Below are 27,259 nucleotides of genomic sequence, written 5' to 3' on the forward strand. Positions count from 1 at the left end.
ACAGTGACCGGGTTCCCTTTGATCTCTGACGTGATAGATACGTCAGAGATACTGAAAGATGATTTACGCGGCGAGATGAAAACACAGCGTATATATTTTAGAGAGATCAAAAACGGTGAGGAAAATAACTCGTCCATGGAAAGGCGAAAATTCCATCATTTGAGCGCCCAGAATATTTTAGATTTAGACGCAGACAAAAACTCGTCAACGAGTAGCTTATCTGCAAAACAGAAGCTATCTCGAAAAAATTAGTAATTTACTGCTTCCAACTAATCAAAACGAAATTAACAAGTAGTACTATTTTCACATTATGCATGCTCTGAGTGAGATATTACAATTTACTATTATCCCCATTATTGCACCTCCATGTTTTTTAATATGTTTCTTTATTTTTCATTAGTTTTTATTAGCTTTTATTTGGGTACGCGAATGAATTATCATGCATAGATCTCTGTAATTGTCATTCTGCTCTCAGCTTTCTGCTGAGGTCAGTGTTATATCTTTACACATTTTCCTACCTTAAGTGCATCAACTACCTATCAAACCATCGGTAACAGCACAATTTGTGAACTAACACAAACGATTGTTCGTCGTATGAATATGATAAAACTTTCGTGCATATGACACTTGTTATAGATAACTATCTTTCCGTCAAGTTACGTTCATAATAAAAGCTATTAACCTTGAGATTGAGTGAGGCAAAGGATGAAGATGTTACCTGAAATGTGACGTCACAGAAACTTCGTTAAAATTTGTAGTTCTTTCTATTGTCCCAGCAATAATTCTTCAGATTATTTTTGGTTGGTTGCTTAATGCCGGCCAGAGTGGCCGAACGGTTCTAGGCGCTACAGTCTGGAACCGCGGGACCGCTACTGTCGCAGGTTCGAATCCTGCCTCGGGCATGGATGTGTGTGATGTCCTTAGGTTAGTTAGGTTTAAGTAGTTCTAAGTTCTAGGGGACTGATGACCTCAGTAGTTAAATCCCATAGTGCTCAGAGCCATTTGAACCATTTTTGGTTGCTTAATTTCGGATTTACACAATAACTGTGACTAAAAGACAACCAGGTCATTATCAAGCCGGGACATGGCGTCGGTTGAGTTACGTAAACTATTTTCTTTCGAGAGGCAGCCAGTGGTATAAGATCCCAACTAATAGATGCAGGAACGCCAGATATACACCCGAGAACCGAGAACTTTTACGAGTTACCGGCTCCCTTTGCGAAGGATATGGTCCCCCAGCGGCTAGACTGTACTCGTACAGTTTCTCGATTCTTGGATGTGTGTTCTATCAAGTGTTCCAGAACAGAGTTGTCGATTCCTCGAAGTCCTCGCTTCTGGCCATTGCTTCGCTGGCCACGCACGTCAGCCCTCACACTTCGGCGGCCCCCAGCCTACAGCAGGCGCTGTAGCGTCAACTGTTCATACTCTGCAGGTTCCCCACTGTAGTGAGGCTGTCCATCCGATAAAAGTAGGTGGTCAAAATCACGAGCTGGTTGGAGAACCTGCCAGTAATGCTCTGAACATTCTCAACTGGGGAGAGATGTGGCGACGTTGCTGGCCAAAGTAGGGTTTGATAGGTACGGCGACAAGCAGTAGAAACTCTCGCCGCGTGCGGGCGGGCGTCACCTTGCAGAGATGTAAGCCCAGGATGGCTTGCCATGAAGGGCAGCAAAACGGGGCGTAGAATATCGTCGACGTACCGCAATGCTGCAACGGTGCTGAGAATAATAACAAAATGGGTGCTACTATTAAATCCATCTACATCTACATGGATACTCTGCAAATCACATTTAAGTGCCTGGCTAGAGGGTTCATCGAACAATCTTCACAATTCTCCATTATTCCAATCTCGTATAGCGCGCGGAAAGAATGAACACCTATATCTTTCCGTACGAGCTCTGATTTCCCTTATTTTATCTTGGTGTAGATATCTATGTAGGTCGGTGTCAACAAAATATTTTCGCATTCGGAGGAGAAAGTTGGTGATTAGAATTTCGTGAGAGAATTCCGTCGCAACGAAAAACGCATTTTAATGACGTCCAGCCCAAATTCTGTATCATTTCTGTGACACTCTCTTCCATATTTCGCGATAAATACGAAACGTGCTGCCTTTCTTTGAACTTTTCCGATGTACTCCGTCAGTCCTATCTGGTAAGGATCCCACACCGAGCAGCAGTATTCTAAAGGAGGACGTCCGCAGCTCGTGGTCGTGCGGTAGCGTTCTCGCTTCCCACGCCCGGGTTCCCGGGTTCGATTCCCGGCGGGGTCAGGAATTATCTCTGCCTCGTGATGACTGGGTGTTGTGTGCTGTCCTTAGGTTAGTTAGGTTTAAGTGGTTCTAAGTTCTAGGGGACTGATGACCATCGATGTTAAGTCCCATAGTGCTCAGAGCCATTTGAACCATTTAAAGGAGGACGGACAAGCGTTGTGTAGGGAGTCTCCTTAGTAGGTCTGTTACATTTTCTAAGTGTCCTGCCAATAAAACGCAGTCTTTGGTTAGTCTTCCCCACAACATTTTCTATTTGTTCCTTCCAACTGAAGTTGTTCGTAATTGTAATACCTAGGTATTTAGTTGAATTTACAGCTTTTAGATTAGAATTATTTATCGAGTAACCGAAGTTTAACGGATTCCTTTTAGCACTCATGTGGATGACCTCAAACTTTTCGTTATTTAGGGTCAACTGCCACTTTTCGCACCATTCAGATACCTTTTCTAAATCGTTTTGCAGTTTGTTTTGATCTTCTGACGACTTTATTAGTCGATAAACGACAGCGTCATCTGCAAGCAACCGAAGACGTCTGCTCAGATTGTCTCCAAAATCGTATATATAGATAAGGAACAGCAAAGGGCCTATGACACTACCTTGGGGAACGCCAGAAATCACTTCTCTTTTACTCGATGACTTTCCGTCAGTTACTACGAACTGTGACCTCTCTGACAGGAAATCACAAATCCAGTCACATAACTGAGACGATATTCCATGAGCACGCAATTTCGCTACGAGCCGCTTGCGTGGTACAGTGTTAAAAGCCTTCCGGACATCCAGAAATACGGAATCGATCTGAAATCCCTTATCAATAGCATTCAAGACTTCATGTGAATAAAGAGCTAGTTGTTTTTCACAGGATGTTTTCTAAACCCATGTTGATTGTGTGTCAATAGACCGTTATCTTCGACGTAATTCATAATGTTCGAACACAATATATGTTCTAAAATCCTGCTGCATATCGACGTTAACGATATGGGAGTGTAATTTAGTGGGTTACTGAATATTGGTGTGACCTGTGCAACATTCCAGTCTTTGATTAGTGAACTTACGTCGCACGAACGGTTGTATATGATTGTTAAGTATGGAGCTAATGCATCAGCATACTCCGAATGGAACCTAATTGGTATACAGTCTGAACCAGAAGACTTGCTTTTATTAAGTGATTTAAGCTGTTTCACTACTCCGAGGATATTTACTTCCACGTTACTCATGTTGGCAGCTGTTCTCGATTCGACGGACGGATCAGCATTAACAGTGTCGCAGGCCGTCACTTCATGAAACAATGCGGAGAGGCTTGGAATTTAATCCATAACATAAGCTGTCAGCTGATCAGGAATTTCACACAACCCCTCCTGTCCTCTTAGCCGTAAAGAAAAAGGAAAAATTGTCAACAGCACGCTGCGTACCCAAACGGTCACCCAGCCAAGTTCTGGCACGCCCACCGGTGCTTAGCCTTGGTCATCCTACAGGAACTGGTTTATATACCTTGGCACGGCTGTTGACCCTATACTTTGTACCTTATGTATTCGCTATGTCGAGAGACATACCCATTACTAAGTATTCGTTACTCGTTACTTTCGTCATTGAACGTCATTACTAACGTAGCCACTACACATACATATTTTTCTGCTGCCCTACCACGTCGCGGGCATAGCTATGCTCCTAACGTGCTATTTGAGTGGGGTCCCTTTTCTGAGAAGATTTTTCTCGTCTACATACTGATAAATAGTCTCAATAACTGTACTGACATTAAATATAACAGCTGAAGTAGCAAGAATAGAGTTCAGTGTCGTATCAAAATAAATTCCAAATTGAATCGCCAAGCCACTTCGCCAACTAGCCGTCTACAGGCTAACATGGCAGTTGTGCCGTACGGCGGGTATCTGCAGGGGCGAGGTACGCCGATTTGCCATACCGTGGAAACTGCAAGCATGTGAGACGAAAGAATTGGTGGATTACTAACACTATCGAATCTGCACAAATCTGACACGATCTGGGGAAAAAAATGGAGTGGCAGAAAATGTATTTGGCACTCCGTGTCAAAATTAGAGGAATACGAAAACAAGTGACTCAGCACGAGCCGGGAACGAAATGTCTGCATAGAAGGGAATATGCGAGTAACGAAATGTTCAGGCACCATCTAAACGGCATTTCGGAGTCTCATGGTTTACTCTTTACTAAGTAACGATATGCGACACTTCCGTGCTTATGCCACATCTTGAGACTCCTAATGAAATATACATCAAATTCGCAACCTTCTGGTTAGCGCGTATTCGCCTCAGTGAGCATAGCTGAAGCACTGGCTTATTATTACTTACAATAAAGCAATCGCCACTCTTCCATTTTCATTTACTGAGAACAAACGTAAATTATCGATAGTAATAAACTCACAAATAACTCACAAAAAATTGACACGAAAGTTGAGTTTTTTGTTATCACAGTATTGCTGCATGAAACTACCGAAAGTGGACTATCGGCTTCCTGGGTCATCTGTACATATAAAGGTACAGGTTTTCGGTGAACTAGATTCCAGTTAGTGCTGGAACACATCAGACTGTGAGATAGCAAACTTAGCGTCGCGACTTCATTCCGAGACAACCTGTGATGAGAAGCCTTCCACATTATTTTATTATTTCAACTGACGTCCATACAAGACTCTTACAGCCACTGATAACTATCAATACAGTGCAATCTAACAAGCAACTTACAACTAACACTGTATACTGTTACAGGCGGATTTGCAAGTCGACTAAAACCATGAGAAGAATCCGTGTGTCTTGTAGTTCTTTTTCTATGATAAATACGTTATTTAAATTGGCCGTGGCCAGTTAGGTTTTAATAAAACCCACCCAAACAGAATTTTTGGAATCATACTGAGTTATGCAACGGAAGAAGAAATGGTTTGTACTCTCTTCACCAGATGCACACAGCGCGAAAGTTGTATGAGTGACGTAGTACTGATGTTTCTGTAAGTAACCATGACTCCAACTCGGTTCTGAAGTTCCCTCACCATTGAGAGTTATCACACCAGTAACTGGTAACGAAGGTAAATTTGTGCATAACCCGTCAGCCCAAAAAGTTTCGATAAGGGCAAAACAAAACAAAAAAAATAGAGAAAAGTTAACATGGTGGTTTAACCCTCTCCTCCCTCCCTTCCCCTCCCCTCCCCCCAAAATCACCCTCCCCATCCCCAGCCCACTTGAGTACCGCACAGAAATTACGTACAAGCATGTCAGAAAGTTCTTTTCTGGACGTTGTACAGCTCGCACATCAAATAGTCCTGAATCTTAGTTGTGTCGTCAAAGCGATTAGCCTTCATTGCACAATGTTCTTCTGTAGTAGGTTTGTACTGATAACACCAAGACTTGTCACTCAAGATTATTCCCTCCGGGAGAGAATTGTCCACGTTTTGCATTTCAGTCACGTAACGGCAAGCATCCACGCGCCGTTGTTTCTGTTCTGGAGTCAAGGTGGGAGGGACAAACTCTGTACACACTTTTCTCTTCTGGAAAACATTCTGGAGATTATCTTGAACACTTTATTTAGAGATTCTGCTGAATTGCGATTTGTGACATAACAACGCTGATATACTACAGCCGCACGTCCACAGCTTAAAACTGACTGCTCATAACTGACTGGTCGAATGCACATCTGTTGTTTACAGTTGTTAGTTCAAGCTGCTACCATAGTTACAGCGCTGACGTCGCTTGTACGCCGAGAATAAAATCACTCTCGGAATTTTTTGGACGGACAATGTGAGCTCATCCCATAGTACAGGGGGACTTTTATATTCTTCGTTCCACACTTCTATGACTCTAGCTCTAACTCTCTGTTGGAACCAGTAGCTGGGTTTCCCAATTGACTTATTTCTTCAAGCTGGAAAAAATTAAAAAAGGCTTATTAATATAATCAAGTTTCTGTCCTTTTGTTGTCTGTAGACTAAGGCAGAAATTTTTGTCACTGGTTTAGTAACACGAAGGGCAGCCATGGGCTGCAGTGTGGATTAGGGATCGATTTTTGTTGTAACACACTCGAATGAATAGCTTTGAGACCAAATCTTGCAATTGGACCTTCAAGGACTGAATGTTGAGGAATGTCAAGGTCTGTGAAGCCTTGGAGGGAATTATATCATTGATTCTTCACTCTTTGTGGCAGATGAATCAAATAAAAAGATGGGGTACGTACCTGCAACTCAGTCACCACTTCCTTTTTTTCTTTTCTTTATTGTAATGTTATTCCCCTGCCCCATATGGGCAGGGAAGGGCTGGCAGTGGTACAGTCCACCACTATTCAGCCAATTGGCTTTATAAAATACAGAAAGGGGGATTCTTACATAAAAAGAGGGATAAAAAAGGGGGACATAAAAAATACTGGAAATGGAGATGAGGGGAGTTAAAATACACACTAATATGGGGACAGGCACTGGGGGACAGTTAAAAGGCGACATAAAGTTAAAACAACACAGCTGGCAATTTGAGGCAAACTTAAAAACACTCGAGGCAAAAACAATGTAATAGTCAGCCACAGTATAAAAAGCACACGATAAATCATGGACTATATACTACATACAGGTCGAGCACACAATTAAAATCACATCACTAGATGACACTGTATAATGTCACTGAACACAACACTAATGCAGCACACTTGATAATGAATAAAAACCTGGGATGATCTGCGGGGGCAGGTGGGGGGACAAGCAAGAAAATAGAAGGAGGTGAGAACCAGGGCAGAGAAAGGAGGAGGAGATGGGGGGAATGCGAAAGGAGGGCTGGGGGAGGGGAAAGGATGGGAGAGGAAAACAGCCGAGGATGGGGTGCAGGAACTAAAGAGGGGAAGGAGGAAAATCCGCTCTGGAAGAAGGAGGAGAGAGGAAAAAGGGGGCTCTGTGGAGGGGGGAAACAAGGCCAGTTTACAGTTGGAAGGAAGGGTAGGTGTCACAGTGAAGTTCAACATCCGGTAGGGGTAGGTGCTGGAAATTGCCCAGATGAAAGAGATGGAGGGTTTGGAGGTGGAGAGAGAAGGGGATACAGTGATAGAGGCACGGAAATGGGCAGGGTGAAGAGGAAGGAGGAAACCAGGGGGTGAAGGGGATCAAGCCTGCAGACAGTGTAAGGGATGTGCAGATGTTGGAGGAAAAGCAGGAGATGAGGGAAGCGAATGAGGTCATACAGGAGTCATGTGGGGGAAGGAAGGTGGATATGGAAGGCAAGGTGGAGTTCGTGGCATTCAAGTACTTGGAGGGCCTTTAAGAGCGAGGGGGGAGGGGGGCGGAGATCCAGGCAATGCTGGCATAACAGAGGATAGGACGGATGAGGGATCTGTAGGTGTGGAGGATGGTGGAAGAATGCAATCCCCATGTCCGGCAAGACAGAAGTTTCAGGAGGTGGAGGCAGGAATGGGCTTTCTGCTGAATGGCCAGGAGATAAGGGGTGCAGGTGAGGTGGCGGTCGAGGGTGAGGCCAAGGTATCTCAGGATGGGGGTGAGCTGGATGGGATGACCATAAATGGGGAGGTAGAAAGGTACAAATTGTGGAGATGGAAGGAGTGAGTGGTGTAGACTATGATAATTGCCTGGGTTTTGTAGGGGTTGATACGAAATAATCATTGGTTACACCAAGTGGTGAACTTGTGAAGGCAGGTTTGGAGGGCGTGTTGGGACTGTTGGAGGATAGGATAAAGAGCCAGGAAGGCCGTGGCATCAGCATATTTGAGGAGGTGGACAGGTAGGATGGCTTGGGCACATCGGCGGTGTACAGTCGAACTCAAAAGTATCCGAACGACCTGAATTGCATTTCGCCTGATTCGCATACAACCCACATAACACAGCTGTCTAGCACGTCCTCTAATCGCTCCTTGGTACAGTCGTTTGACTATTGAAAATGGTTCCAACAAGTCACCACAAGAAAACACTGCTCTGTATGGCAATAACTCAAGATGGAAAGTAATACTACGATACTACAAATATCAGGGAACACCTTATCACAGATAAGACTATCCTTAAGGCTTGTACGCTCATATTTATTACAATAAATGACGTACCTGAATGTTACCTTTCTCATTATTACGTCAGATAGGTAATGCACCTAGTAAGTTCGTCGTATTCATGATTTTCTCTTCAAAGTAACATACCGTACTTATTATTTAACACAAAATGACATTCAAAATTTAAGGTATTCACGAGCAGCTAGTTGAGAATATGTATGAACTTCAAATGACACGACGAACCGGTTCGTTCTGCATATGGATTCAAACCCAGGTCATGCAGACTAAGCAAAGATTTCGTGACTGACGGAAACTAACAGTCATTCCTGATTACGCACACAGAGAGTGATATACCTCGATTTTAGACAGTATCAATTAGCAAATACCAACTTTAAATTACATAACGCAAACATTTTTAACGGACCCGAATTCCTACCCAGCTCCTATTGTCCCTGTTAACGAACTACGAGAGATGTTAAATATTGCTTCTTAACTAGTAACTTATTTGAAATGCCGTGAGGTAAAGCTTTGTGTTGGACAGGGATTCGAACCCAGAACCTTATCGGATAGATATCGAAACACAATCAACTGTGACATATCGCATTTCCTCGGCAGTAGCTAGATGTTTTAACTGAAATGACGAGTCGAAACATTAATTTTTTCCTTCCCAGGTCTCCAACCCGGCACCTATCGCTGTTATATTGTAGAGAAAACGAACGTTAAATATGGGTTTACTGCACTAGCAGCGACATATGAGCATGTTTGAACCAGAAATAATATGACGAAGAGTTCAGTGCTGACTGGGAATAGAGCCCCACTCATATCGTTGTTGACTACACGCAAAGAGACGTCAGCTACCGAATTTTTCTCCACCAGCAGCTCGGAATAACATCTTGAACTTACAGTAATGTCGCAACAAAGTTCTGTGTCTCACTGGGAGTCAAAAACGTCAAATAGCGTTAATGTTGACAACGAATGAAAATACATTAAAAATCGGAATTATTATCCACCAGCAGATAGGTGTTCTCATGCTAGATCTTGATAATACATAATAAAATCTTTAGTGCCGGACCAGGATTCGAATCCCTTCACGCTCAATTTGTGGAGATGTTGAGGAATCTGCAGTTTTGAACAAACAACAAATTGTAGCTAAGCTGTATTGTCACGAAGGGAACAAATTCCGCGTTAAGGGCGGTCTGAGTTGCATTCCCAGTTCAGAACCAATTTTATCGACATACAGGAACTCAGATAAAAGATGGAATAAGTGTCCTGTGAGCCTACATAGCGTTTGTTTCGTCACTAGAAATAAATAACTAGTATAAGAATGGTTACTGGTGATAGAGTTTCTACATGTCGCCACTCCAGACTTCATCGTGGCTCAACCTAACGTCTACTTGGTAGAGAAGGAATATCATCTTTAACGTGAATTTCAGACCACAATGCCATTATATCTTCTTCACTTGGTGTAGCCAGAAGAGAATGGAATCTCCCTATGTTAAATCACTGACCGAAGTTGGAATCGAACCCAGACCATAGACATATGAACCTTTCATCAGCCCAACAGACCACGAAACCCTCTTCTGAGTGGCTAATTTTTCTATCATAACGCCGTTGTGCCACACTGGCTGAGAATTCTGACAACAGGCTCTCTGTATCAATTTGTAGCATGTTCAGTAAATTCATTTACTTGGTTGACCGAATCACTGTGAACTAGCTCCCTCGGGTACCCAGTGCATACATTCAACTTTATTTTGTATTCACCAAAATAAAATCACGTAACTGCCACCAACACAGAACTGCCAACAGTGTAGGATGCAGAAATATAAATGGGAAGTGTTCCTTTCCACTTGACCTACTCTATTGCGCTATCTGTTTGTTGAAAACGTTGTGCAGTGCAAAAGAAAAGGTATAACTGTTTGTCTCTCATAAGTATTGACCTGGCCATATGCATTATCCCACAACGCTGTGGAATGCTGAAGTTCTGGAGGAATTGTTTTTGACTTCTGGAGATGTTATAGCTATGTGTCGGCTAGTAGCGAAATGGTAAGTATCGCGCACGCTAGGGAAGATGTCACGAGTTCGAGTACACTCACTGCTGTATTTTTTAAAACGCAATTCTGCTGTCTGCTAAAGTTATCAATCTAATGAAACTTGTAACCTAATTCCCTTCACTTCTCAACCGAAAATAGTCGTATGTGGAAAAAGGGCTAACTTCTGCGACATTTTGTTCATTTCAGGTTTAACGGACAACCAGACAGTAGATGCATCTCGAAACTTTTGTATTATGTATGGATAGAGCGCATCATGCCAAAATACGTCGGAAAAGTATTTTGTACACTAGCTGCCGTCTGGTAGTGGCATTTTATTCTTCTTCAAACCTTGTTTGAAAGCTTTAACTCAGAACAAGTTTTCTACATGCAGGTAATCAATAAACTGCATGTGCATTTTCAGACTGTTATATATAACATCAGAGAATTCGCATAAATCGTTGATGATTAATTTCTCTCTCATGTTTACTATTGTTTTAACAACATTAAAGGAAACCTTACGAAAATTGTGAACTGTATTATAAAAAATGAAATAACACTATCCGCGATAACCTTACGATGAAAGACTGTTTTAATAAAACTGAGTATCTGTACACAAGCGTGCCTCTATCGACACGAATTGGTAAAATACTACTCACTTAGATTTTGATTGGATCTGTGTTTAATTGGTATGCTGTGTCATACTCAAGATGTATGCAAATGTCGCATTTCATAAATAAAGTTATGTATTCCTAGAAACCCAAAATTTGCTTGTCAGCTGCGGATAGAGGCGTTACGTGTTGTGCAGCATTGTAAGTTTTTCACCATTGCACTATGTGCCGAAAGTATTTTCTTGCGATTTCCTTATCGATGTTTGATCTGACTGTCTGTAGCACTTTCATAGAAGCGATAAAAACGCTACACTCAGTGAGACTGGAACTGTGAACCATAACAGATGCTGTTTCACAGGTCAGCACGTTACCACAGAGCTGGCGAAGAAGTATGTGTCTTAACTTCTTCTTACGAGATGAATGGTGGCTACAACTCGTAAACCGCTATTTGAAGGACGGGATTAGATGCGATTTCCACGTGCAACGACTTTCCTGGGCTGAAAACCGTGAATTTACAATTTTTTTACACCTCAAGCGAGAATAATTCAGATTATTCAATGGAAATGAAAGGTGAAATCAAGTGAAATTTGAGGCTTAATTCCGTGCACACCAGGAAGTAACTCGTCGAACACGTAGTTGCCAAACATACATTCCCTTGTTGTCAAATCTCAGTTACAATACCAGCAGGAAGAATACGAACCGATGTGATCTTACAGCAGGCTGGGAAGTGACCATAGCTGGTGTCTCCGAGTCGCGGCTGCTATGGCCTGGAATACCTAATGCGTCTGATTCGCATTTCCGTACGTAGGTTTAGGGACTGGAGCATAGTTACTAATAATACTCAGAACTGACTGCAAACTAAGCATCATAAATCAGTAACTCTCATAGTTGTTTTTATATTTCTTTCTTACTCAAAACTAAGAAACGCATTCACAGACGTTTTCGTACCTCGACGATAGTCGAGCACAACAAACAAATAAAAAAAAAAAAGAATATGTGTGTGTGTGTGTGTGTGTGTGTGTGTGTGTGTGTGTGTGTGTGACAGAGAGAGAGAGAGAGAGAGATAAAAATCAAAAAGAATGAGGGAGAGAGAGAGAGAGAGAGAGCCAGAGAGAGAGAGAGAGTAAAAAATTGTAAAGAAATTGAATCATGATATGTAAAGAAACCATTCATTACAATGACACGTTCCACATCATTACGAAATATCGTATTCATGATCTATGAAACAAGAACTAATTTAATGTAATCTAATCTAATTATATCACATTGATGACTACCCATGAAGAGTAATGAATTACCGAAACTTTTGCTAATACCAGTAACCAAATTCTAAACTTGAAAATAAAAGACGACAGTTTTTGTAATAAACTGGGACTTTTATCAAAACACTTTCGTCCATGTTAATTAACCACGAAAGATGTCTGATATACCTCTATTCTGAAGTAACAAAGTGTGCATGCATTTAAAGATGAAGTGCAGGATGTGAAGTTCTGTGACAGAGATACGAACCCATCACGGTTTCTTCCCTGTCTATGGAATCCTTTTCAGGTTAATATCAAACATCATCAATTACTCGTAGGTTACATTAAAACTAAGGTAGTTGATGAAGACGTTGCTTGATAACAAAAACGTGGTGCCTTTCTTCGTTTACTTGCACCTAGAAATGGCTATCGAGTACTGCCAAACCAAAAGGCAAGGGATCTTATTGCCTTCCGATATACGTCGCTGTCAGTTCTTCCATATGATGTGGTCGACATGACCTGTTTCAAGTTGTGTATGACAGACAATGTTTTAGAAAATCAGTTGTTTTCCTTTGCAATAAACAGAAATATTTTCATTCTAAGTGTCCAAGTACAAAATTTTCGCAATAATAGTTCAAATTTAATGTTCGCTTCTATAATGTAGGAAAGTATTTCACAGTTGCAAGACTCGCAATCGACTCATTGACCTTACACTTAGTCGCTAACCATAAATTGTAGCTCAGAGTGACACCAGATTAAGTAACCTAATGTAGCGAAGACTGTTTGCCAGTGCTCTTTCTCACCGGAAAATACGCAATTCACTCATTGGGCTCCATAAGTACACTGTAACAGTAATTTCTGTGTGTATGCAATGCATACGGATTAGAATTTAGTGGTGCTCTCTCTTCCACTTCTGTATACAATATGCCTGACCTAAACGGGCCCTTTATCATTACAGGCCCTGGGCAGTGCAACATCATACTGACAACAGTAATGTGCTTATACTGACAACCTGACTGTTCGTTTTACCTGATTTTGTAATCATTTAAATAAAACAACATGACCTCCCAGTGGGAGACATTTCGCCGCCCTTTTCCTTGTGTGAAATTTGTCAGTAAGCTTTTTGCCTTCCAACCAGGGAAATGCTACAGAGTAAGGTCATTAAACGATTCACAAACTACGATTTAGTGCCGTTAAGATGATTTCTTTAAACATTTTCGTAACTGAAGGAATTTAGTTTCTTCTTAAATCGTCTTATGCAGCAACGTTCACAGAAATTTCAAATAGGAAAAGGTCTTTATCCAGATACGAAAGTTGTAAAACAAACTTCTCACAATTTGTGTCATGTCGATCTTTTCGTCTTATAGCACTGCATAAGTATTTTGTCCAAGAGGTATCACAAGTAGTGTTCCTGTAGCTGTTGGAATCATTAGTTGAAAACGAGTCTAACACCAATGGGTACAGTACTGCTAAATATTCTAAATGATTATCAACCTAAGTCTGCGTTCATCCGCAAACTGAGGTGAATTTATAATATCGAAGCTAGACTGTGTATCCTTGTCTTTCTAGAGTGGGCACTGGAAGGCGTTTACACACACGTATACAATACTATGAATACTAGTTAACGTTGCTCCCATAAACTACTTTTGTTTTTTAATTCTTCTGGGTCTTCAGCGTGCAAGATGTGTTGTAGATACAGTCTTAGAGCAAAAAATTTACCGCCGAGTCGATCACGTAAGATGGGCAATACAGTCGTGCTCCTCTCAGAATTCTATGTCTGGCAATATGCTCGATCTGGCAACATGTAGACTGCGGCCCTTCCCAGAGGAAGTCTTGACTTCGGTTTTAGTACTTTATTCTTGACTACGACCGTAGTCTTCAGGTAAAACGCGAGACTAGCTAATACGACGTCTGGTAACTAAAAGCACACGTCGACAAAGTTTTTATCACCCCTGAAGCTATGAGTGTAATTCAAGCGAATCTACAATAGATTTCGCTTTCTGTCACACTGGTAATAACAGTTTGGTTCAAATCAAATGGTTCTGAGCACTATGGGACTCAACTTCTAAGGTCATCAGTCACCTAGAACTTAGAACTAGTTAAACCTAACTAACCTAATGACATCACACACATCCATGCCCGAGGCAGGATTCGAACCTGCGACCGTAGCGGTCTCCCGGTTCCAGACTGCAGCGCCTAGAACCACACGGCCACTTCGGCCGGTAACAGTTTGGTCCAACAATGTTTTAGCGAAAGATTTCTTTGCGACCATCTGCCTCTGAACATCGCATGCGTCTGAGTTCTCTGGGACCCGTTTGCTGCCTACCGGCGGGGGCTGAGACACTGCATTATCTCGGCTTCTGCCGGCAACATCTGCTCCACTCCGCACTCTCGACCATGTAAAATGCTTTAATGTTGTTGAGTGGTGACCCATAAAATCTGTCTACGATTTGTTCAAATGGCTCTGAGTACTATGGGACTTAACATCTGTGGCCATCAGTCCCCTAGAACGTAGAACTACTTAAACCTAACTAACCAAAGGACATCACACACATCCATGCCCAAGGCAGGATTCGAACCTGCTACCGTAGCGGTCACGCGGTTCCAGACTGAAGCGCCTACGATTTGTGTTTCACTCTTGATAGGAAAGGAGGCACAAAACCGTTTATATTTGATGATTATTTTGTTACACTAGAGTGCAATACACCAATGTGGCACAGAATTAATTTCGTTGTTCTTGATCCAGTGCACTACAACTAAAGCGTCTCATTCTGTTCTTTTTCCTTTCAAGGGAAGTTCCTCAAATAATTTATTATTGTCATGGATTCATATGTGTTAGTCAAGGCACAGAGTAAATGCAATGTAATGTGTTTGATTTCTTTCTTTGATTCTCTATGGTAAATGGATGCAAAAGATTTTGTCAGTACCTATCAGAACCTGCTCTATAGCTACTCAGGCGAATTGCTTGTTTTGAGGTCTATACCTTAATTAATGGAGAAGTGAACGCTGTTCACAAGTGATATTTAAAATATTCAATTGGATTTAAGGCGACAAAATTGCCCATTTTTGAAGCTACCCAGAGACAAAGTAAGTCGCTAGAGCCGCTGTTAGCAAATTTAGCATAGAGGCCCTATAGTACTCAAGAGGTTCATTTTCTTCATACTTATCACCCTGGCATGTGAGTCTTAAGTGAAGAACAATATTGAAATTCGTATCGCTGATGGTCGATTCGAATTTCTTCAGAGACGCTGGTACTGCGAAGCAGCTTGGCAGTCAGAAAGCCAAGATCTATGACCATTAACACAACTTACTGAGTCGAGCTACCAAGAGGATTTGATGTCTAAAGGTTTTCTTCCGATTTCGATACAGAATTTTTTCTGGACATTCGCAGCTCCATAAAATATATCAGAAAAAAAGCTCGCACACGCTGGACCCTACCACGGTTACAACTGACGACTGATTGAGGCGTTCTGAGACGCGACGCGGGCGGTACCACCGGGCTACGGACACACTGCTGCCTGTACGCCACTCTCATCATGGTATTTGTCGCTCAGCCTCATAACACATCGTGAAAGATAATAAAAGTTGTCACTTATGTGAAGAATAGCATTTCTTTAGGCAAAAAATTGAATTTTCTGTCTCGGTGTCTTAGTTTACATGAGGATTACATAGCACGAGTGATTCAAATGGAAAGGGAATATCAAGTGAATTTAGCGAGTCAATTCAGTACCATACGCGGAAGTGATTGCACTATCACAGTGTTGCCTACTGTTTGTGACGATGTTGCCAATTCTCAGCTGTGCTAGGAATAGCTCTGTAGTGGTATGCGAGGAGAATCCCGTGCTCGTGTCATAGGAGGATATGGAGAGGAGGCGTGGGGTTTGGTTAATATGCAGCGTTTTCTCCTACCAGTTGTGTCAAACATTCAGGTGTATAATCTTCCATCACGATTACAGTTTCCTACAAAATATATACGGATAAAACATTTACCTTGTTACTTTGTGACAATATATTATTTCAGTACAATAAAAAGTCTTTGGAAATCACTTATGCCCACCTGTCACAAAAGTAAGATAACAAACACTTTGCTCCTCAAAATCGATTGCACCTATGTACAGTCTTGTGACGTTTAAATAAATCGTCTTAACGGCACTAAATCGTGGTTTGTGAACCATTTACCGGCCGAACTCTGCCGCATTTCACTGGTTGGAAGGCAAAAAGCTTACTGACAAATATCACAGAAGGAAAAGGGGGACGGAATGTCTCCCACTGGAAGGTCATGTTGTTTTATTTAAATGATTACAAAATCAGGTAAAACGAACAGTCAGTATAAGCACATTACTGTTGTCAGTATGATGTTGCACTGCCCAGGGCCTGTAATGATAAAGGGCCCGTTTAGGTCAGGCATATTGTATACAGAAGTGGAAGAGAGAGCACCACTAAATTCTAATCCGTATGCATTGCATACACACAGAAATTACTGTTACAGTGTACTTATGGAGCCCAATGAGTGAATTGCGTATTTTCCGGTGAGAAAGAGCACTGGCAAACAGTCTTCGCTACATTAGGTTACTTAATCTGGTGTCACTCTGAGCTACAATTTATGGTTAGCGACTAAGTGTAAGGTCAATGAGTCGATTGCGAGTCTTGCAACTGTGAAATACTTTCCTACATTATAGAAGCAAACATTAAATTTGAACTAATATTGCGAAAATTTTGTACTTGGACACTTAGAATGAAAATATTTCTGTTTATTGCAAAGGAAAACAACTGATTTTCTAAAACATTGTCTGTCATACACAACTTGAAACAGGTCATGTCGACCAAATCATATGGAAGAACTGACAACGACGTATATCGGAAGGTAGTAAGATCCACTGGCTTTTGGTTTGGCAGTATTCGACAGCCATTTCTAGGCGCAAGTAAATGAAGAAAGGCAGCGCGTTTTTGTTATCAAGTAACGTCTTCATCAACTACTTTAGTTTTAATGTCATCTACGAGCAATTACTGATGTTTGATATTAACATGAAAAGGATTCCGTAGACAGGGAAAGAACCTGTTCTTGGGAACCTACTTCTATAGTGACCAAAAGGCATCACATGATCTTCAAGTACAGTGTTCCAACAGCGGTGTGAAGAAAATGATAGTAATAATGACGGTAATAATCGAATTATCCGGTAACTTCACACATCCCAGTGGATTTTCTCGAACTAAGAAATTTGCTGAAATGGTGAAAATTTCAAAATGGCTTCACATCGAGCCTATGATGCCTAGAAGAGTCTTTACATCCTACTGACATGAGAATTGCATAATCTCCGCTTCAGAAGCTTGCTTCTACTTAACTATTTAATATACTCGCGTTTTTTCCACCGTGACTAATTTTGTAAGCTAAGCACAACATCTGTTACAGCACACTCATGGGGCTGGGAAATGTGGCCACAATGGTCTGGCGGAACGAACTGTCACAAGTGCAATGCGTGGGTTCAGGCATTTACTTTTAAGAGGCACAAACAGATTTACTTTACCCCTGGTAACATCAAGAGAAAGACGTTATAATCCAGAATCCGCATTAAACATCACGTTCCTTCATTACCAACTGGGCAGAGCCGGTTTACGTTGGGAAATGTAGCGGAAGTCATGGTAAACAGAAATATAGTCGCCAGTAAACTTACTTACATTAGAAAATTTTATTTTATTTGATGAACCGATAGCCATTTAAAGGAACAGGGCTCTTACTTTACTTGCACTTGATTCAACTAGAGACCTTGAAAAATTTGGTGCTGGACTGTGATTCGAAATCGTATCTCCCCTTTCGAGGATCTGAATCTCTCAGAACAGAATAGTTCAATCATTTCGTTACTTTTCTCAAGACTGCAATCTTCTCTAGGTCTCCTCCAAAGGTAAGTATGTGGGTCCGAATCCTGATCCGTTACAAAATATTCATAATTTCATTTCAAGCCCTATCACGTGCACACCGGCCTGTTAGTGAAAATTAACGTACATTTTTAATGTCTGTTCATGTGTTGCCAACAATCGCAATAGGTGTCGTTATTTCTGGTCAAACACGCACACATCTTACTATTGGTGAGTATGCAACTGATACTTAAGCTATACTCGTGGATGCAGGGTAGGTGTGCAGTTCGATTGTCGCTTAGGCACAAAAGTTTGTATACTTACTTAGATTCAAACACCTAGCAGTTGGTAAGAAAATCCGATACGAAACATTTGATTTTACTTAGTTAACAATCCGATTACATGTTAGGTTCGTATCTCCGTCACGGAACTTCACATCCTGCACTTCATCTTTAAATGCATGCACACTTTGTTACTTCAGAATAGAGATATATCAGACATCTTTCGTGGTTAATTAACAGAGACGAAAGGGTCTTGATAAAAGTCCCGGATTATTATAAAAACTGTCGTTTTTTATTTTCAAGTTTAGATTTGGTTACTGGTATTAGCAAAAATTTCGGTAATTCATTACTCTTCATGGCTAGTCACCAATGTGATATAATTAGATTAAATTACATTAAATTACTTCTTGTTTCATAGATCATGAATACGATATTTCGTAATGATGTGGAACATGTCATTTTAATGAATGATTTCTTTACATACCATGATTCAATTTCTTTACAATTTTTTACTCTCTCTCTCGCTCTCTCATTCTTTTTTATTTTTATCTCTCTCTCTCTCTCTCTCTGTCCCTCTGTCACACACATACACACACACACACACACACACACACACACACATATTCTTTTTTTTATTTGTTTGTTGTGCTCGACTATCGACGAGGCACGAAAACGTCTGTGAATGAGTTTCTTAGTTTTGAGTACACTTTCGAAAGAAATATAAAAACAACTATGAGAGTTACTGATTTACGATGCTTAGTTTGCAGTCAGTTTTGAGTATTATTAGCAACTACGCTCCAGTCCCTAAACATAGTTACAGAAATGTGAATCAGACGCATTACGTATTCCAGGCCATAGCAGCCGCGACTCGGAGACACCAGCTATGGTCACTTCCCAGCCCGCTGTAAGATCACATCGGTTCGTATTCTTCCTGCTGGTATTGTAACTGAGATTTGGCAACAAGGCAATGTATGTTTGGCAACTCTGCGATCGACGAGTTACTTCCTGGTGTGCACGGAATTAAGCCTCAAAGTTCACTTCATTTCACCTTTCATTTCCATTGTATAATCTAAGTTATTCGCGCTTGAGGTGTAAAAAAAGATTGTAAATTCACGGTTTTCAACCCAGGAAAGTAGTTGCACGTGGAAATCGCAACTAATCTCGTCCTTCAAATAGCGGTTTACGAGTTCTAGAAACTATTCATATCGTAAGAGAAAGTTAAGACACATGCTTCTTGCCGGCCGTGATGGCCGTGCGGTTCTAGGCGCTGCAGTCTGGAACCGAGCCACCGCTACGGTCGCAGGTTCGAATCCTGCCTCGGGCATGGATGTGTGTGATGTCCTTAGGTAAGTTAGGTTTAAGTAGTTCTAAGTTCTAGGGGACTGATGACCTCAGATGTTAAGTCCCATAGTGCTCAGAGCCATTTGAGCTATTTGAACATGCTTCTTCGCCAGCTCTGTGGTAACCTCTTCACCTGTGGAACAGCGTGTGTTATGGTTCCAGTCTCACTGAGTGTAGCGTTTTTATCGCTTCTATGAAAGTCATACAGACAGTCAGATCAGACATCGATAAGGAAATCGCAAGAAAATACTTTCGCCTCATAGTGCAATGGTGAAAAACTTACAATGCTGCACAACAGGTAACGCCTCTTTCCGCATCTGACAAGCAAATTTTGGGTTTCTAGGAATAGGCCGGCCGTTAGTGGCCGAGCGGTTCTAGGCGCTTCAGTCTGAAACCGCGCGACCGCTACGGTCGCAGGTTCGAAACCTGCCTCGGGCATGGATGAGTGTCATGTCCGTAGGTTAGTTAGGTTTATGTAGTTCTAAGTTCTAGGGGACTGATGACCTCAGATGTTAAGTCCCATAGTGCTCAGAGCCATTTGAATTTTTTCTAGGAATATATAACTTTATTTATGAAATGCGACATTTGCATACATCTTGAGTATGGCACAGCATACCAATTAAACACAGACCCAATCAAAATCTAAGTGAGTAGTATTTTACCAATTCGTGTCGATAGAGGCTGTGTACAGATACTGTTTTATTAAAACAGGCTTTCGTCGTAAGGTTATCGTGGGTAGCGTTATTTCATTTTTTATAATACATTTCACAATTTTCGTAAGGTTTCCTTTAATGTTGTTAAAACTATAGTAAACACGAGTGATAAATTAATCATCAACGATTTATGCGAATTCTCTGATGTTATATATAACAGTCTGAAAATGCACATGCAGTTTATTGATTACCTGCGTGTAGAAAACTTGTTCAGAGTTAAAGCTCTCAAACAAGGTTTGAAGAAGAATAAAATGCCACTACCAGACGACAGCTGGTGTACAAAATACTTTTCCGACGTATTTTGGCATGATGCGCTCTACCCATACATAATACAAAAGTTTCGAGATGCATCTACTGTCTGGCTGTCTGTTAAACCTGAAATGAACAAAATGTCGCAGAAGTTAGCCCTTTCCCCACAAACGACTATTTTGGGTTGAGAAGTGAAGGGAATTAGGTTACAAGTTTCATTAAATTGATAACTTTAGCAGACAGCAGAATTGCGTTTTAAAAAATACAGCAGTGAGTGTACTCGAACTCGCGACATCTTCCCTACCGTGCGCGATACTTACCATTACGCTACTAGCCGACACATAGCTATAACATCTCCAGAAGTCAAAAACAATTCCTCCAGAACTTCTGCATTCCACAGCGCTGTGGGATAATGCATATGGCCAGGTCAATACTTATGAGAGACAAACAGTTATACCTTTTCTTTTGCACTGCACAACGTTTTCAACAAACAGATAGCGCAATAGAGTAGGTCAAGTGGAAAGGAACACTTCCTATTTATATTTCTGCATCCTACACTGTTGGCAGTTCTGTGATAGTGGCAGTTACGTGATTTTATTTTGGTGAATACAAAATAAAGTTGAATGTATGCACTGGGTAGCCGAGGGAGCTAGTTCACAGTGATTCGGTCAACCAAGTAAATGAATTTACTGAACATGCTACAAATTGATACAGAGAGCCTGTTGTCAGAATTCTCAGCCAGTGTGGCACAACGGCGTTATGATAGAAAAATGAGCCACTCAGAAGAGCGTTTCGTGGTCTGTTGGGCTGATGAAAGTTTCATATGTCTATGGTCTGGGTTCGATTCCAACGTCGGTCAGTGATTTTACATAGGGAGAGACAGATTCCATTCTCTTCTGGCTACACCAAGTGAAGAAGATATAATGGCATTGTGGTCTGAAATTCACGTTAAAGATGATAATCCTTCTCTAACAAGTAGACGTTAGGTTGAGCCACGATAAAGTCTGGAGTGGCGACATGTAGAAACTCTATCACCAGTAACCATTCTTATACTAGTTATTAATTTCTAGTGACGAAACAAACGCTATGTAGGCTCACAGGATACTTATTCCGTCTTTTATCTGAGCTTCTGTACGTCGATAAAATTGGTTCTGAACTGGGAATGCAACTCAGACCGCCCTTAACGCGGAATTTGTTCCCTTCGTGACCATACAGCTTAGCTACAACTTGTTGTTTGTTCAAAACTGCAGATTCCTCAACATCTCCACATATTGCGCGTGAAGTGGTTCGAATCCTGGTCCGGCACTAAAGATTTTATTATGCATTATCAAGATCTAGCATGAGAACACCTATCTGCTGGTGGATAATAATTTCGATTTTTAATGTATTTTCATTCGTTGTCAACACTAACGATATTTGACGTTTTTGACTGCCAGTGAGACACAGAACTATTTGTGAGATCACTGTAAGTTCAAGATGTTATTCTGAGCTGCTGGTGGAGAAAAAATCGGTAGCTGACGTCTCTTTGAGTGTAGTCAACAACGATATGTGTGGGGCACTATTCCCAGTCAGCACAGAACTCTTCGTCATATTATTTCTAGTCAAACATGCTCACATGTCGCTGCTGGTGCAATAAACCCATATTTAACGTTAGTTTTCTCTACAATATAACAGCGATAGGTGCCGGGTTGGAGACCTGGGGAGGAAAAAATTAATGTTTCGACTCGTAATTTCAGTTAAAACATCTAGCTACTGCCGAGAAAATGCGATATGTCACAGTTGATTGTGCTTCGATATCTATCCGATTAGGTTCTGGGTTCGAATCCCTGTCCAACACAAAGCTTTACCTCACGGCATTTCAAATAAGTTACTTGTTAAGAAGCAATATTTAACATCTCTCGTAGTTCGTTAGCAGGGACAATAGGAGCTGGGTAGGAATTCGGGTGCGTTAAAAATGTTTGCGTTATGTAATTTAAAGTTGGTATTTGCTAATTGATACTGTCTAAAATCGAGGTATATCACTCTCTGTATACCTAATCAGGAATGACTGTTAGTTTCCGTCAGTCACGAAATCTTTGCTTAGTCTGCATGACCTGGGTTTGAATCCATATGCAGAACGAACCGGTTCGTCGTGTCATTTGAAGTTCATACATATTCTCAACTAGCTGCTCGTGAAAACCTTAAATTTTGAATGTCATTTTGTGCTAAATAATAAGTACGATATGTTACTTTGAAGAGGAAATCATGAATACGACGAACTTACTACGTGCATTACCTATCTGACGTAATAATGAGAGTGGTAACATTTCAGGTATGTCATTTATTGGAATAAATGTGAGCTTACAAGCCTTAAGGACAGTCTTATCTGTGATAAGGTGTTCCATGATATTTGTAGTATCGTAGTATTACTTTACATCTTGAGTTATTGCGATACAGAGCAGTGTTTTCTAGTGGTGACTTGTTGGAACCATTTTCAATAGTCAAACGACTGTACCAAGGAGCGATTCGAGGACCAATTAGACAGCTGCGTTATGTGGGTTGTATGCGAATCAGGCGAAATGCTATTCAGGTCGTTCGGATACTTTTGAGCATGACTGTACAAGAGATAGAGGAGAGGGGAGAGGAGAGAGCCCTGGGGGACACCAGCAGTGGGATAAAAGATACCTAGTGTCGTGGAGAGTGACATAGGAAGGACGGCGTAAGAGGAAGAAAGCGACCAGACGGACAAAACTCATAGGCTGGGCGTAGGTTTGGAGTTTAAAGAGAAGACCGGGATGCCATACGCGGTCGTGGGCATTTTGGAGGTCGAGGGAAACAAAAATGGCGGAGCGACGGGAGTTAAGCTGGAGGTAGAGAAGGTGGATGATATTAAGGAATTTCACTGCTTCCTCCAATTTTACAAATAGATTAGGACTTAACTGCAAAAATGCCTCTTGCTTTCACAGTTGAATTGGCATCAGAACTCGAAAACGAAAACAGCAGTTTCAGTTGAAGCGTTATTAAATTATTCAGGAACAGGGGTAAAGGCTACAGAATTACGAGCGCATGCTGAAAATTAATGACTCCGAATTCTTTATTCTATTTTCAATACTGGTTGAGGTATTGCATGTCATAATTTTCCCGCTTCGTTGATACAAGTTGCAGCCCTCTGCCGCTAGAAGGCTCCGAATTGTAGCGTGAAACGTGGCTGTGCGTAACGTAATTATGTTGGTGCGTGAGAAACAGCGTTCTCCAATCGAGTTTCAGGAATTCAGAGAGTTCGGTCCATACATGGAGCACCGTCTGCTTCAGCGTGACAATGCCAGGCCTCGCACGAGAGCTGCGACATCGCAAGCTGCATCTACAGGAACTGTTTACAATTTTAAATTACATTACACCGACTACTTACGTTAAGTCAAGAGCCGTATAAAACAGCAATGGCAAGAAATGTGGAAAGTGTCTCAACAAACAACAGTTGGATATTACGTGGGATTACACCCTCAAATTCCTACAATGCCGTGATTTACGGGCGTATTTGGACCGATGTACAATTTCCATTCGACTCCCCTTTAACCATACCTCGTTTCTTGTACATCTGTATAGAACAAACATTTACAATTCCCCCGCACGTGAGTTGATTTTGAGTCAGAATCTGATGTAAGCCACCTCGTGTTTTCGTGTTCTAAATTTGACGATAAACGATCATTCTGAAGACTTTGTTGAGTATACGCTACATCCTCCCACAACCAGTATCTTCTCGTTTAATTTCTAAAGACATTCGCCTATGTAAGGAGATTGCTAATTTTCTTAAGATTATAGGGAAAAATCTGTAGGACTCCAATTTTCCTTTGTCTGCTTCACTTATTATTAGAGTTAAGAAGTAGTGTGAAATGATAATATAAATATGTCCCCTTTACTGATCATTCTATTCTTTAAACATCTGTTGTTGAAAAATTGGCAGCTTGAGCTTTTATTTCTGTACGTAGTTGGATGTAAACATGTGTTCTCGGTGGCTAAAGAGAATACAAACTCTGGAGGCTACATAAAACACATAATCTGCAAGAATCTGACGGCATTGGTTCACTTCATTCGTCATCCTCCGTACAGTCCCTTCTTGACCCATCCGATTCTCATCTGTTTCCAAAACTTAAAGAACACCTTCGAGGACTTCACTCTCCAGGGGATTGCGCGTAAGACCTCCCGGGTTAGTCTGACAAATAGGTTTAAGGTGCTGTCTGCGGCTGACACTGTTGCTCAGCCGGATGCAGTCGTATTGTTGTGTCTAGACAAGACAGCCTAGACACAATGAGAGGAAGCCGACAGGCACGCGCTACGCTCACGCAGATGGGCGTGAGGTCTGAAACAGGATATGTAATGAATGCTATAAAGAAAAGTACGTAGCCTCTGGAATACTTAACTTTAATCCATCCTTTTGGTACATCTGGAGATTGTGGCGATACAAGTGAGACTCTTTAGATACATGCAATGTTACTAATGGCGCCTTGCTAGGTCGTAGCCATTGACTTAGCTGAAGGCTATTCTAACTATCTGCTCGGCAAAGGAGCGAGGTTTCGTCAGTGTAGTCGCTAGCTACGTCGTCCGTACAACTGGGGCGAGTACTAGTCCGTATCTCGAGACCTGCCTTGTGGTGGCGCTCGGTCTGCGATCACACAGTGGCGACACGCGGGTCAGACATGTACTAATGGACCGCGGTCGATTTAAAACTACCACCTAGCAAGTGTGGTGTCTGGCGGTGACACCACACGTATGTCGTGTTTCAGAGGAAACCTCTCAGCCTTCTCAGCCTGCAAGATCCGGACAATCACAGAGGGTGGGATTATTGGTAGTTAGGAGCTCCAATGTTAGGCCTGTTATGAGGCGCATTAGGGACATGGCTGCCAAGAAGGGGAAAGAAAACAATGTGCACTCGGTGTGCATACCGATATGAGTCATTGCAGAAGTGGAACGGGTCATTCCGGATGCCATAAAGAGCACAGGTTGCAGCCAACTGCAGATCGTGGCTCACGTCGGTACCAATGATGTGCGTCGCTTAAGATCTGAAGAGATTCTATCTGGTTTCGAGTGGTTAACAGAAGTGGTGAAGGCTGCCAGTCTTGCCTGCGAGATGAAAGCAGAGCTCACCATTTGCAGCATAGTCGACAGGACCGACTGCAGACCTCTGGTACAGAGCCGAGTGGAGGGTCTGAATCAGAGACTCAAGACGGATCTGCGACCGTGTAGGCTGCAGATTCCTCGACTTGCGCCATAGGGTGGTTGGGTTTGGAATTCCGCTGAATAGGTCAGGAGTCCACTACACATAGGAGGCGGCTACACGTGTAGCGTGGGCTGTGGCGTGGACTGGGCGGTTTGTTAGAGGTCTCACGAAAACACACAAAGACCTTCAGTCTCAAAGGGTGCAGGCCGAACACAGGAAGAACGTAGGTACAGCAACCATCGGTATAACAGCTGTAAATGTCGTAGCTGTGTTGGGAAAGTACTAGAGCTCCAAGCGCTAATAGAAAGCACTGATGCTCACATCGTTGTAGCAACTGAAAGCTGGCTAAAGCCGGAGATAAGTTAAGCGGAAATTTTTGCGAAGATCCTAACGGTGTTCCGAAAGGATAGGCAAAACGCAGTTGGCAGTGGTGTGTTTGTTGCTGTTGGAAGTAATTTATCATGACGCGAAATTAAAGTAGATAGTTCCTGTGAGTTAGTTCGGGCAGAGGTCATTCTTGGCAACCTGAATAAAATAATAATTGGATGCTGTTACCAACCTCCCAATTTAGATGATACAATTGCTGAAAGGTTCAAAGAAAACTTGGGTTTAATTTCAAACATGTACCCGACTCATACAGTTATAGTTGGTGGTGACTTTAATGTACCCTCTATATGTTGGCAAAAATACATGGTTAAATCCGGAGTTACGCATAAGACATTACCTGAAATTGTGCTAAACATTCTCTGAAAATTATTTCGAGCAGTTAGTTCATGAGCTCAAGCGAGTAGTAAACAGTTGTGAAAACACACATCAGCAACAAATAATCCCGAGCAAATAACAAGCATCAAAACGGATTCAGGGATTAGTGAACACATGGTTGTCGTAGCGAGATTGAATAATGTAACCACCAAATCTTCCAAAAACAAACGCAAAGTATACCTATTCAAAAAAGCAGATAAAAATTCACTTGACGCCTTCTTGAGAGACAATCTCCGCTCCTTCGGTATTAACAGTGTAAGTGTAGACCAGATGTGGCTAGAATTCAAAGAAATAGTATCGACAGCAATTGACAGATTTATACCAAATAAATTAACAAACCACAGAGCTGATCCTCCTTGATACACAAAACGGGTATGCTAGCGACAAGACACAATCAATGCCTTCTCTGCGCGATAGCAATGGAAATACTATCGAAGATAGTGCTGCCAAAACAGAGTTACTAAACACAGCCTTCCGAAATGCCTTCACCAAAGAAGACAAAGTAAATATTCCAGAATTCGAATCAAGAACAGCTGCCAACATGACTAACGTGGAAATAGAAATCCCCGGAGTAGTGAAGCAACTTAAATCAATTAACAAAAGCAAGTCTTCCGCTCCAGACTGTAAACCAGTTAGGTTCCTTTCAGAGAATGCTGGTACAATAGTTCCATACTTAACGATCATATACAGCCGTTCACTCGACGATAGGTCCGTACCCAAAGACTGGAAAGT

The 27,259-nt window shown here is 41.7% G+C and overlaps 1 protein-coding gene across 1 annotated transcript in view; it reads left to right on the top strand.

The window, feature by feature from the left end:
• Nucleotides 1-4,126: 4,126 nt before the first annotated feature.
• Nucleotides 4,127-27,259, top strand: part of LOC124594459 — a gene marked incomplete at its 3' end in the record, with an annotated part of 417,657 nt that continues 394,524 nt past the window's right edge. The window contains exon 1 of the mRNA XM_047132834.1: nt 4,127-4,166. Within this exon, the coding sequence (XP_046988790.1) occupies nt 4,127-4,166 (40 nt within the window). The remainder of the gene's footprint in view (nt 4,167-27,259) is intronic.

This window comes from Schistocerca americana, chromosome 2 (genome assembly GCF_021461395.2).
Source record: "Schistocerca americana isolate TAMUIC-IGC-003095 chromosome 2, iqSchAmer2.1, whole genome shotgun sequence".
Lineage (NCBI taxonomy): Eukaryota > Metazoa > Arthropoda > Insecta > Orthoptera > Acrididae > Schistocerca > Schistocerca americana.